At 47.9% G+C, this 14,616-nt stretch overlaps 1 protein-coding gene across 1 annotated transcript; it reads left to right on the forward strand.

Annotated features, from left to right (window-relative positions):
- Positions 1–2,184: 2,184 nt before the first annotated feature.
- Positions 2,185–8,007, forward strand: LOC123070983 (aspartic proteinase 36). The gene is made up of 10 exons (XM_044494418.1): positions 2,185–2,752; positions 4,507–4,636; positions 4,755–5,014; positions 5,870–6,097; positions 6,370–6,532; positions 6,643–6,716; positions 6,807–6,903; positions 7,022–7,082; positions 7,488–7,559; positions 7,664–8,007. Exons 1-10 carry the CDS (start codon positions 2,496–2,498, stop codon positions 7,828–7,830), a joined length of 1,509 nt encoding a protein of 502 aa, XP_044350353.1. The 5' UTR covers positions 2,185–2,495; the 3' UTR covers positions 7,831–8,007.
- Positions 8,008–14,616: the final 6,609 nt, after the last annotated feature.

Below are 14,616 nucleotides of genomic sequence, written 5' to 3' on the forward strand. Positions count from 1 at the left end.
CGCTTTGGAGGGCGCCGTCGCCTTGCTCGAAGGAGATCGAACCCCGCGACGGATTTTGGGTGTGCTAGCCGGAGCCGCACACACCGGCGCGGTGGATGTTACCGATCTGCAACCAGCGCGGCGGGGAGAAAAATTTTGGGCAAAATTGGCTCTGATTACCAACTGTAACGAACGAAGGAGAAGGGGATCGGAGGGAGGATGAGGAACTCGCGCGAGAGAGGGAGAGAAACTTGGTGAGGAAGAAGAACTTTCCTTGCAGAGGAAGGATTAGAGAGAGAGTTTGAATTGGTCTACATCCATGCCCCAGCCAGCCATAGGTGGACAGCTAAATACTCACGCAACGCACACACACAACCTCTTGACCGGTCCCACCCGCAGGATGCCAAGTCACACATGCCAAGTGACCAGGTGTGACAATATCCAAGCAAGGAAATTAAACACTGTATCTTGCAGGCTGGATGATTTTGTTGATGGAACTTTATGTACACTTGCCGTGTCTTTTATCACGTATGCTTGTGACTTAAAAAAAACATGCATGTCTCTTTAATAGATTTGCGAATCTCCCAAAACCTATGTGGACGGTTTTATTTTTATGAAACTTATATTTACATAGGGATCATGCTGTTTTGCACACGGTGTGAAGAAAAGTCACACTACGGTGGTACAGCCCCACCCTCCTCCTGTTTGCCGCCATGTAAATCTCATCTTACGCCAAAGGTCAAGAAGGATATAAGAAAACGTATAATCCTAGTGACCACATCCATTTGATTCGATTCCCCTATCTACGCTGACATATAATTCTATCCGTAAAAATAAGAAGATGACATATAATTCATTAAAAATGTTGAAAACGATGCAAGTTTTGTGCATTTAAGTGAACAACATTTTGCCTTGCATTAAGAAATCTGCATGCGCTTCAAGTGGCCCTCCACAGTCATTTTAGCGGTACTTACGCTGTCAATTATTAAGTGTCCCTACGATGGTACGACCGCTGTTGTTCAAAAGGATGACACATCTGACAACCATTATCAATGTATTCAAATGCCTACCAAAGCAAGATTATTACAAAATACTTCATGTGTTATTAATATATGCACGGCTATGAAGGCCTCCTTTTACAAAACCGGAGACATCACAATCTGGTCCAACATTATGCACAACAATAATTCATAGGATATTTCAACATGCCACCATCATGTCTACAGAAAGGAACACATAGCGACTACTGCCTCCGTCCTATAATATAAGAACGTTTTGTACACTACACCAGTGTACAGAACACTCTTATATTATGAGACAGGAGAGAGTATATTGTAATTAATCAATTGTAATCTATATCAGATAGATTAATCTGATATAGTGCCTTGTATAAGAAAATGTATAATTCTAGTGACCACATCCATTTGATTTGGTTCCTCTATCTATATTGACATATTATTCTATCCGCAAAAAAGAGAGGATGACATATAATAATTAATTGAAAATTGTTGAAACCGACCCAAGTTTTGTGGATTTAAGTGAACAGCATTGTGCCTTGTAGCATTAGAAATTTGCATGGACTCCAACGGCCCTTTATAGTCATTTTGACGGTGCTTACCGCCGTTAACTATTACGTGTGGCTACGATGGTACGACTGCTCTTGTTCAATAGGATGACGCGTCCGACAACCAATATCAACGTATTCAAATACCTACCAAAGCCCAATTATTACAAAATACTCCATGTGTTATTAATATATCCACGACAATGAAGACCTCCTTTTACAAGACCGAAGGCATCACATTCTGGTCCAACATTATGCGCAACAATAATTCGTAGGATATTTCAACACGCCACCATCATGTCTACAGAAAGGAACACATAGCGACTATATTGCAACTAATTAATTAATTAATTGTAATCTATCCCATAATATAAGAGGGTAGTATATCAGATAGATTTATGTGAATCACCATGTAGCAGCAGCAGCAGCCCCTGTTTGAATGAAGAGACCAAACAGAACCAAACCCATGGGTTTGGTCAATGGCAGAGAAAGGAAAGGCAAGGAAGCGGCCAAAGAAAAGAGGAGGAGACGGGAAAAGGAGGCGACGGCGGCCAAAGAGGAAAGGAGGCCGCCCGCCCGCAAGCAAGAAATTGTCGATTGCCCACCCCCTCCCTCCTATTAAAGCGGCGCAACCGAAGAGAGAGAGAAGAGAGGGAGAGGGGCACACGCCGAGAGTCCACACGTAATCCCATCCCCTCCATCCATTCCCGCTTTTACCCCCCTGTACTTGCCGCATTTCGCAGGCCAGGACTACTGGACCAGGGGAGTCCTACCGGCTACGGCGCCGAATTATTGCCCGTTTCGAGGCCTCGACCGCCAAAAGGGCCGTGCAGAGCTGCTACGCCCACACGCACAGCCGCCGTGCCAACGCGTGCGCTCCGCTCCCCCTTCGCCTCGCCGCGTCGGGCAGGTGAGGTGGGGGACAGGGGCTGGGTAGCGGCCCTCTTGCCCGATGAGGCCGCCGGAAGTGGTGTTCGTCGCGGCCTTGGTGGCGGTGGCGGCGGCGGCGCTGCTGGGCGGGGCGGCGGCGGCGTTCCCGGCGGCGCTGACGCTGGAGCGCGCGCTGCCGCACAGCGGGGTGCCCGCGGAGCACCTCAGGGAGCGGGACAGGGCGCGGCACAAAGGGAGGGGGCTGCTCGGGGGCGGGCCCGCGGTCGCCGGCGTCGTCGACTTCCCCGTCGAAGGCTCCGCCAACCCCTACATGGTCGGGTGGGTGAGCCGCTTCCCTTTTTCTTCCTTTTTGTTTTTCCTCTCCTGCTTTGGTTTGGTTTCGTCTGGCTTGGTTCGGTTCGGGTGGGTCGGTTGTGTGCGTGATCGATGCAAGCGTTGAGAATTCGAGCCTGTTTTGTGTTCTGGGCGTTGAGCTGAAATTGTCTCCTTGCTTGGTGGATTCGACGATTGTGGCAAATGAAATTTCTTTTGGGTAATTGACAGTTACATCCCTTCTGCTTACTCAGCTGTAGTCATAACCATTGAAATACTACTGTAATTGATAGTAGTTTGATGGCCGTACTCAGTGAGTTTGTTTGCGGGTGGATATTGCGTGCATTCTGCAAACTTTATACTTAATTTTTACAAACTTCCGGCGATGTTTGCTCAGGAACACAGGCCGTTTGTTTGGCAGCTGAACTGTTGCTTGGAATAACCCGGGCTTGTTTTTTTTTTCTTTTTTCTTTTTATTTCTTAGGTTCGTTTGATTCATCGTTTTAATGTGATTATTCTGACAATATCACCAAGTCTTTGTGCACTTCATTGTTCTACCTGTTTGATTGTGGGAGTCCAATTCTGACGCGTTTGCCTGTACCAATCACCACAATAATTCATTGCCTGTAAGTTGAGAGAAAAACAGCTCATTTTCCTATGCTTTGCTTCTCTTGGATCCTACGTCTCCACACATTTTTCTGCCCATCACAGTTTCTTTAATTTTCTTAGGTTGCTTTTGCTTCAAGGTCAATTCCTTACGTTGAAGATGCAGTTTTGGATTTCTCCCACTGATGTACCTTATGTTTGCACATTAATTTTGTTATTCCGTAAGGTGTAGCCGTGCAGAGATATACATTTCGTTACACGGTTTAGAGCCAGTACATGCAGAGGCTTTACTAGCACCATATACGATAGATAATGGATGGATTGGCACCCGTTTTTACTTGCCATGTGCTAGTCTTTAGTGAAACAGTTCTGTTTTCGCCAATGCTATAGGACTTATGTTTTAGTTGCATAGACCCTTGTCACATATCAGTTGTGATTGATAATACTCCCTTTAGACTGTTGAATATCATGTGTTTAATCCATCACCCTTTTTTGTTTTAGTTTTTACTAATCCTTTTGTCCCAAACAAGTTGGGGTAGGTTAGATATGAAACCCTTTCACGAGGACTTCCCAGGAGGTCACCCATCCTAGTACTATTCTCGCCCAAATGGGTTTCATACCCAAAGGACTGGCTAGTTTTTACATTGGCTCGCCAAGCCTATCACAACCCTTAGATATGAAACCCTTTGACAAGGACTTCCCAGGAGGTCACCCATCCTAGTACTACTCTCGCTCAAATGGGTTTCATACCCATGGGACTGGCTAGTTTTTACGTTGGCTCGCCAAGCCTATCACAACCCTCCTCCTTTACCCGGGCTTGGGACCGGCTATGCCTAGAAGACATAGGCGGAGTTTAATCCATCACCCTCATGTAGCAATATTCTGTTTTAGGACGCAGAAGTCAGCTATGCACTCTGTTTCTTTTGGCCGATTCTCAAATTGGTTAGGATGCAAAAGTCAGTTTGTTCCTCAATGTTACTACTGATTTGTGATTAATTGACCTCCTTTTAGGCATTATCATCTCATCAACTCATTCATTTTCATTCTGCAACTGGGCTTGCTGTTTGTTGGTAGTACATGGGCTTCATGCCAACCTATACCGTAATAGGCACTCTTTTGTAAGTATAATCGTATGCTAAAGTTCTATTTTACAGGCTCTATTTTACACGTGTAAAATTGGGAAACCCTGCGAAGGAATACTTTGTCCAAATTGACACTGGCAGTGATATCTTGTGGGTTGCTTGCAGCCCTTGCACAGGTTGCCCGACATCAAGTGGGCTCAATGTGAGTCAATCATTATCCAATGGCTTGTGTTTGTTGGAATATTTTTCTCCCTTGAGATGGGACTACTTGTTATCTAAGCTCATTCTGATGGATTACTGCTTTTTGGTTTGCTTTTCAGATCCAATTGGAATTCTTCAACCCTGATTCTTCATCAACATCATCCAGGATACCATGCTCAGATGATAGGTGTACAGCTGCTCTCCAGACAGGGGAAGCACTCTGCCAACCCTCAGACTCCCCAAGCAGCCCATGCGGTTACACTTTCACGTATGGTGATGGAAGTGGCACGTCAGGATACTATGTGTCCGACACTATGTATTTCGACACTGTCATGGGGAATGAGCAGACTGCCAATTCTTCTGCCTCCGTCGTTTTCGGGTACAGTTCCCTAGACTCCTATACTTTTTGAATCCCCTATTGGATAATGAAAACTTACCATTTACAATTGATGATCATTTACTTAAGATACATGATAACATTAGAAACATGGCTAGAGTGGTGCAACAACTGTGCCAGGCAAGAGCATTGACATGATGTGGGTTATTGTCTCCTTGATAATGTGAACCATTTACATGTTGCTGCTTTGTGGCACAGGTGTGGATAAAATTTGTTCACTTTGTTGATCTGGTTAGCGAAGGGTTGGCCTTGCGCAGTGGTGAAGTACTCTCCACTTGTGCCGAGAGGTCCTGGGTTCGATGCGGCCTCTCTGCATTGCACTGTGTAGGGGTAAAGCTTGCCTCGTGTAATCCTTCCCCAGACCCCACCTGGTGTGGGAGCTTCTAGCACTGGGTCTGTCCTTTTCCTTGATCTGGTTAGCATGGTTGATGGGTCTAATGACAACAAAATGCATGTCCTGCAACTAGCAGGGTTCTAGTACCTACTGCAAGAATAGTTCTTTTCATTGCTCTGATATCCAGAGAACAGTTATTACTAGGAAAAAGTCAATTTCCATTATGGTCACCATGAACAAATGTTAAAATGGTTATACTGTCTTCTTTCTCATTCTCTTGCCAAAATATGTTGGCATATGACTAGTACCTGGACATCTTTGAATGTCGATTGACAGGCTATCCCCTAACATGTATCTAAACACTACAAAGTCTCAGCCTCGGAATGGTTTGTCACTTTTTCTTAGTGATACTATTCTACATTAGGTCACCTTGATATTGAAACTTGCTGCTTAACAGGGTCAATATTATTTTCGTTGTTGTAACTATCTTTTTTTTTTAATAGATGTAGCAACTCACAGTCAGGTGACCTGATGAAGGCAGATAGGGCAGTTGATGGAATTTTTGGGTTTGGACAGCATGAACTGTCTGTCATTTCACAACTGTACTCTCTTGGTGTATCCCCTAAAACATTCTCCCATTGCCTGAAAGGTTCAGATAATGGTGGTGGTATTCTTGTCCTTGGTGAAATCGTCGAACCAGGATTAGTATTTACTCCACTTGTTCCATCACAGTAAGTTCCTTTTCCTGAAATTATTGAGTGTGTAACTTAGGAATTCTGCATGTTCTTACCCGTGTTGTTGTAACTGGTAGGTATGGGTGGAAAGCAACAGTTTCCATCATTAATATTCCAACATTAATATTCCAACATTAAGTATGCCCTTGTGAGAGGCTAACTATATAGCTAGATTTTTTTTCTTGCAAAGTACGTATAACATTTCTAGTGGCAATAAACTATGAAACATTTTGATTCTAAGCTATTTTTGTATTTTTAATGAAATGTAGGCCTCATTATAACTTGATTCTGGAAAGCATTGCTGTTAGTGGTCAAAAGCTACCCATTGATTCTTCCTTGTTTGCAACATCAAACACACAAGGAACAATTGTGGATTCAGGAACGACATTAGTATACCTTGTCGATGGTGCTTATGATCCATTTATTAGCGCGGTAAACTCCAAATGACACATGTCATCATTTATTTTATGGAACAACAAATATGTAACTAGTTTGCATTACTTAAATATACCATCATTAGTTCTCTTGATCGATGCCTGCAGATAGCTGCCGCAGTCTCTCCATCTGTACGCTCTGTTGTTAGCAAGGGGACACAATGTTTTGTTACGAGCGGCAGGTTTTCCTCTTTCTCTGTGTAAGGAAATTAGCAGCGCATGTCTTTCAGAATGTTGAATTACTCACAAATGTTCTTTTGCTTCTCTGCTAGTGTTGATTCGTCATTTCCTACGGCAACACTGTATTTTAAAGGTGGAGTTGCAATGACAGTGAAGCCAGAGAACTATCTTTTGCAGCAGGCTACCAGTGTATGTGAACAAGCCTTTTGATGCCATCGTTGCTAAATTTCTTTGCAATTGTGTGTCTAGATAACTGTTTATGGGCGCACTTGCCTCAGATGAAATAATGACATATTATGCTTTGTAGGATAATAATGTATTGTGGTGCATTGGCTGGCAAAGGAGCCAGGGAATCACTATACTTGGAGGTTAGTCATGTTGACTGTATTAGCCATTATAAGTTGCGTATATAGCTGTTATACTTTAAGGCAGCTATTCTGTTATGGATATCTGAATTAAGTTAAGTTGTTGACAGAAATTTCAATAGTGGTGCCAAATATGAACATAACTATGCCATATAGATCTATCCAGGCTTTAGGAAAATGATCGTGCCTTGTGACTCATGCCGTTTGATTTAACCCCCTAATACTGAACCGACAGGAAAACTGACTATTTACCTCATGCAAACATTGACTGACTAGTAATCCCTAAGTACTAGCTTGACAGCAGCTATTAACCGAGTATAGTCAGTGTGAATGGCCCCAGGAATGATGCGATGCCCATCTCCCACTCCTGGTGTTTTCTTGCTAACTATTTGGCCCCCTTTGTTGCAGATCTTGTTTTGAAGGATAAGATATTCGTGTATGACTTGGGAAACATGCGCATGGGCTGGGCGGACTACGACTGTAAGCTCAAAATTCCTCCTCTGTACCGTGGCTTCGGCAACCAGTTCTAGTTCACGCCCAGGCTGATTGGCTTAGCTAACGATGTCTTCCTTTTCTTCTGTCAGGTTCGTTGTCGGTCAACGTCACCTCCTCATCGGGGAAGAACCAGTACGTGAACACGGGGCAGTTTGACGTGAACGGATCGCCGCGGCACTACAGCGGTCTGGTGCCTACCGTTGTCGCCGTCGCCCTTGTGCATATGCTCATTTTTGGCGCCCTATTTAGTAGATAGCACACTGGCTGACTGACCTAACATTGTGATTCCACCACACCCATTCTTTACTTAGCGAACGGGGCCTATGCCGTTGTCGCTGCGCCCCTTCCTTCCCATGGCACGAGCATTCTTGCTGTACATAAATTACAGGGAGAAAGAGAAGAAGAAAAAAAGTAAAAAATGGTTTATCGTTCATGGTAGTGGCGTGCTCAGAACGTGTTTCGACCTGATTACTTGAGAGGCGTTGTTCTATTTATTCATGGGATCCCTTATTCATGTACCTGAATCGTGCTGCCGCTGCCTCCAAATCTGAAGGAAAACAGAGGAGGATATTATGGCCGCCATGGCGGGACAACCTGCACACATTGATCTAGAACATCATTGCCATTTCATATGTGACGGTGATTCATGAAGAGTGTGTTTGGTAGGCTGCATTTCCCCAGTGAGGCCCTAGGGAGTCAAAGTTCTTTGACCGCATGGCTCTGGCAACAGATAGGGTTCGCAATTGTTGTGTTCTACTCACCTCCTTAGTCTCCTTCATCTAATTCCTTCTAATCTACTCCATATGTAAACTAATATAAGAGCGTAAACTAATATAAGAGCACTTAGATCACTACTTTAGTATTCTAAACGTTTTTATATTAGTTTACGGAGGGAGTACATAATGATGTTGCGATTTAATATAAGAGCATTTTCAGCCGTTCGGCCCCCCAGGGTGCCGAAAAAGAGCGGCCTGGGGGGTGAGCCGGCGGTATACTCGGCGCTGGGGGCGGTTGGGCACCCAGCCGTCGCCCCCAGGCGCCGATTCCGGCCCAGTTTTCGGCCCAGTTGTGTCAAAAAAAGGCCCGATATCTGCGTGAATCGGTCCATATTCGATGCGGTTCAGCATGTTTCGGCGTGAATTTTTACATATAAATAGAAATCAATTAGTTCGTCACATAGTTCGGCGTGTTTCATCACATAAATCAAATAATTCAACAAATAGTTCAATATAAATTATATAATTTAACAAATAAAAATTTAAATTTCATCACACGTCATTCCCGCGTCGCCCCGGCCTCGCCCTTGAGCCTCCATAGGTGCTCCACTAGATCGTGTTGCAGTTCTTGATGCATCTGTGGGTCTCGGATCTTCTGACGCATATTGAGGTAGTCAGTCCAGGTTACCGGTAGCTGGTGATCAATTTGGGCAAGAGGACCCTGCCTGTAATATGGTTCAGTGTCAAACACTGGCTCTTCCTGCTCGCTCTCAATGATCATGGTGTGCAAGATGACACAACAAGTCATGATCTCCCATATTTGATCTTTCAACCAGGTCTGAGCATGGTACCAGACAACAGCAAATCAAGATTGGAGCACACCAAATGCCCTCTCGACATCCTTCCTGCAAGCCTCCTGAACCTTCGCAAACCAGTCGTTCTTGCCTCCTGGCACGGGGTTTGAGATGGTCTTACAAATGTCGACCATCTCGGATAGATGCCATCAGCTAGATAGTACCTCCTGTTGTACTACCGCCCATTGACCTCGAAGTTCACCGAAGGAGAATGACCTTCAACAAGCTTGGCAAAGACAGGGGAGCACTGCAGGACATTGATGTCATTGTGAGTTCCTGGCATCCCAAAGAAAGAGTGCCAAATCCAGAGGTCCTGTGTGGCCACTGCCTCAAGTACCACACTGCATCTGCCTTTGTACAACCCCTGCTAAGAAAATGGACGGCTCTTCCATTTCCAATGCATGCAGTCGATGCTTCCTAGCATCCCAGGAAATCCTCTTGCTACGTTCTGTGCTAGGATCCAAGCAGTGTCTTCCGCATTGGGTGTTCGCAAGTATTACGGTCCAAACACTACCACCACTGCCCTGCAGAACTTGTAGAAACACTCAATGGTGGTGGACTCGGCCATGCGCCCATAGTCGTCGAGTGAATCACCGGGAGCTCCGTATGCAAGCATCTCATAGTTGTCGTGCACTTCTGGATTGAGGTGAATCCAAGTGTGCCGGTGCAATCCATCTTGCACTTGAAGTAGCTGTCGAACTCCCGGATGGAATTCACAATCCCGAGGAAAACCTTTCGGCTCATCCGGTAACGGCGCCGAAATGTTTTCTCACCGTGCAATGGAGCGTCGGCGAAGTAGTCCGAGTAGAGCATGCAGTAGCCTTCCAGACGATGTCGGTTCTTTGCTTTCACCCGCCCAGGCACCGAGCCACCTCGCCGCGGCTTTTCACTGCTCGCGAGTAGGCCGGAGAGGGCGGCGAGCACCATGAGATGCTCCTGCTCCTGGATGTCGGCTTCGGCTTCCTCCTCCAACAATGTTGTGAGTGCCGCCTCATCTTCGGAGTCCATCGCTGGTCCGGGCAAATCACCAAACACCTTGCGGGCGAGGTGGGCGCACCCCCGCCGGTGTACATGCCCTGGGCGCGGATGGAACGCCGAATAAGTTGCCCGGACGACGGCGGAGGGGCTGCCTCGGCGAAACCTCTTCTTTTTCCCGGCGGGAAATGACCTATCTAGCTGTGGTGGGCAGTGGAAGGCGCCGGGATCGGCAAGGTGGCGGTCGCGCGCGGGGGGTGGGGGGGTGGGGGGGGGGGTCGGAAGCGAATCTGGGCGGGTGTCTTGACTTTTCCCCTGACAATGTGGCCCCAGGAGCGCTTTTCCCTTGCGCCGGAGCCCCCGAGCGCCCCCAAGTGCGCCGGGTTTAGCCTGCGATCGTCGGCGCAAAAACGGGCCGAGCCGGCGGAATTCGGCATCTTGGGGGCGCGACTGGGGCGTTTTTTCGGCGCCGGCGCGGAAAAAACGCCTGGGGAGGCCCTCTTGGGGGCGTGGCTGGAGATGCTCTAAGCTCTACATGAAAAAGATGCACGTCAAGCGATCGGTTCCTAGTTTAATATATTGTAAATCCTATTGGGGAACGTACCAATAATTCAAAATTTTCCTACGTATCACCAAGATCAATCTAGGAGATTCTAGCAACAAGAGAGAGAGGGAGTGCATCTTCATACATTTGAAGATCGCTAAGCGGAAGCGTTATAAGAACACGGATGATGGAGTCGTACTCGCGGCGATTCAAATCGTGAAAGATCCGATCTAGCGTCGAACAGATGACGCCTCCACATTCAACAAGCGTATAGCCCGGGGACGTCTCCTCCTCCTTGATCCAGCAAGGGGAGAGTAGAAGTTGAGGGAGAGCTTCGGCAGCACGACGGCGTGGTGGTGGAGCTTGTGGTATTTCTGCAGGGCTTCGCCAAGCTGTACGGAGGAGGAGGAGGTGTTGGGGAGGGAGGGGTTGCGCCAGGGGAAGGGGTGCGGCAGCCCTCCCCCCCACTATTTATAGGGGAAGGGGAGATTGGGCGGCCCCCTTATATCTCATCTAAGGCGAGGCGCCGGCCAAGGGGGGAGCTTGCCCCCCAAGTTTGGTGGGAGGCACCCCCACCCCCTAGGGTTTTCAACCCTAGGCGCCTTAGGCCTTTGGGGGGGGGGGGCGCACCAGCCCACCAGGGGCTGGTTCCCACCCTTTGTTCAGCCCACTAAGTCCCCCGGGGTAGGTGGCCCCACCCGGTGGACCCCCGGACACCTTTCGGTGGTCCCGGTACAATACCGATAACCCCTAAAACTATTCCGGTGATTGGAACTGGACTTCCCATATATGAATCTTTTACCTCCGGACCATTCCGGAACTCCTCGTGACATCCGGGATCTCATCCGGGACCCCGAACAACCTTTGGTAACCACATACTATTTCCCATAACAACTCTAGCACCGAACCTTAAGTGTCTAGACCCTACGGATTCGGGAACCATGCAGACATGACCGAGACATCTCTCCGACCAATAACCAACAGCGGGATCTGGATACCCATGTTGACTCCCACATGTTCCATGATGAACTCATCGGATGAACCACAATGTCGGGGATTCAACCAATCCCGTATACAATTCCCTTTGTCAACCGGTATGTTACTTGCCCGAGATTCGATCGTCGGTATCCCAATACCTTGTTCAATCTTGTTACCGGCAAGTCTCTTTACTCGTTCCGTAATGCATGATCTCGTGACTAACTCCTTAGTCACATTGAGCTCATTATGATGATGCATTACCGAGTGGGCCCAGAGATACCTCTCCGTCATACAGAGTGACAAATCCCAGTCTTGATTCGTGCCAACCCAACAGACACTTTCAGAGATACATGTAGTGCACCTTTATAGCCACCCAGTTACATTGCGATGTTTGGTACACCCAAAGCATTCCTACGGTATCCGGGAGTTGCACAATCTCATGGTCTAAGGAAATGATAGTTGACATTAGAAAATCTCTTAGCAAACGAACTACACGATCTTGTGCTATGCTTAGGATTGGGTCTTGTCCATCACATCATTCTCCTAATGATGTGATCCCGTTATCAACGACATCCAATGTCCATGGTCAGGAAACCACAACCATCTATTGATCAACGAGCTAGTCAACTAGAGGCTTACTAGGGGCATATTACGGTCTATGTATTGTTTTTAGAACATAGACGTCAGGGACGTCCGGCTTTAAATTAATAAAGCCCACAACATAGGCAGCGTGCATGACATAACAAACCAACATTCGGAACCATAAACTAGTCTCGCAGGGTCTAAGATCACAGCAACTTAAGAAAACGGCGGCGAGATAAAGTGCAATACAAGGCACACCCGGCCTAGCAAACGAGCACGCAGGCTCGGAGGAAACTCGACCAAAAGGGGCTGCACATCCCTATGATGCAGCAGACGTGGGCGACGGAGCTCGAGACGCCGAGTAGACGATGCGAAGGCGTACAAGAGCTTGGTGATGGAGATCGGAGTCCCGTTGTCTTCCCAGTGGGGCCCATTGCTGCAAGAACACGATGCATTTGAAGATAACGTCAGTAGGGTGGGAGGGAAACACTCCCTCAATAGTAAACTTGTTACGAGTATGCCATAGAGCCCATAACATGGCCGCCGCACATGTGCACATGACCCAGAGCGAAGGGCCATGGACCAAGGACAGAGAGGAGACCAACTCGGAGCGGGAGCGTGGATCCCAATCCACGCCCGCGGCCTCACGAACCGCGCTCCAGGAAAAACGTGCCAAAGAGCACCGGAAGAAAGCGTGGTCCGCATCTTCCGGGACACCACACAAAGCACAAGGACCGGAGGCAGGGCCATTGAGTTTAGATATATTGATAGAGGTAGGAAGGCGATCTTGGCAAAGTTGCCAGAGGAAGATCTTGATCTTGAGCAGAATTTTAGCCTTCCAAAGCCCCGTGGCAGCCGAAGGGACATGACCGCGGGATAGCTCTTTATAGAGGGAACTGACAGTGAATTTGCCAGAGCCCGTAAGTCTCCAAGAGACCAAGTCGGCGGAATTCGATAGGCGAACATCCGCGATCATAGCCCGAAGGCGATCCCAATCCAGCAGCTCCGGCCCCGAGAGCTCCCTTCTGAAGTAGATTGGAGGCGGGGCGGAGCTAAGAGCCGAAGCAACCAGTTGGTTGGGCTCGACCGCGATGGGGTAAAGGTGGCGAAACTCCGACCATAGGGGCTGATGGCCAATCCAAAGGTCGAGCCAAAAGCGCGTGGAGCGCCCGTTGTTAACTGCAAACCTCGCGCCCCTGGCGAAGAATGGTTTGAGGGCTTGGAATGGTTTGAGGGCTTGGATTGAGTTCCAGCAAGGAGACCCATGAGGTGCCGCCTCGAAGAAATTCCCGTTCGGGAAGTATTTCGCATGAAGGAGGTCAGCCCAGAGTCCAGTCTCTCCATGAGACAGCTTCCAGATCCACTTGCACATGAGTGCAATGTTCATCAACTTAGAGTTGATGATCCTGAGGCCCCCCTGGGCTTTGGGATGACAAACGGCTTGCCATTTAACCATATGGTACTTCCGTTTAGGTCCCGCTCCCGCCCAAAAGAAACGGGCCCTCGGGGTGTCCATTTTGGTGTGGACCCCATCAGCCAACAAGAACAGACCCATGGCAAACATAGGTAGTGATGAGAGGCTGGAGTTAGTTAATATTAGTCTAGCCCCTGAAGACATAAATCTACCTCTCCATGGACAAACCCGGTCCGCAACCTTGGAGTTGAGAGGTTCCCAATTGTCAATCGAGCATTTCTTCGCCGCGATTGGGAGACTAAGGTAAGTGAACGGAAACTGCCCAAGTTTGCAGTTAAGCAAGTTGGCTACCCGCTGACTTTCGGCCGCGTCCATCCCTATGGACACCACTTCACATTTGTGGAAGTTTATTTTTAGCCCAGACATGAGTTCAAAGCACAAGAGAACGGCTTTGACCATTGCGATACTATGTGTATCCGGCTCAAAAAGAAGGAGTGTGTCATCTGCATACTGCAGGTGCGACACCCCCCCTGTAATCAGGTTGCCAGCCACTCCCCTGATGTGGCCAGCCAAATGGGCTTTGTCTAGCATGGCGCCCAAAGCGTCTGCCACAAAGTTAAAAAGCAACGGTGAGGCTGGGTCCCCTTGACGCAACCCTCGCTTGTTGCGGAAGAAGTTCCCTACTTCTTCGTTCACCGCAATTGCTGTTTGGCCCCCCGAGACCAGTTGCATCATGCGGTGAACCCAAACCGACGAGAAACCTCGGTCCAGGAGGACTTGTCGAAGAAACTCCCAGTTCACTCGATCATACGCCTTCTCAAAGTCTAATTTTAGAAGAATTGCCGGCTCGCGGGAACGTTTGAGCGAGTGTACGATCTCTTGGAGGGCCAATGGTCCCTCCAAGATGTTGCGACCACGAATAAATGCCGACTGGTTCCTACTAATGATACAATGAGCTATCGGAGACAAGCGCGTAGAA

This window comes from Triticum aestivum, chromosome 3B, assembly GCF_018294505.1.
Source record: "Triticum aestivum cultivar Chinese Spring chromosome 3B, IWGSC CS RefSeq v2.1, whole genome shotgun sequence".
NCBI classification, from domain to species: Eukaryota; Viridiplantae; Streptophyta; class Magnoliopsida; order Poales; family Poaceae; genus Triticum; species Triticum aestivum.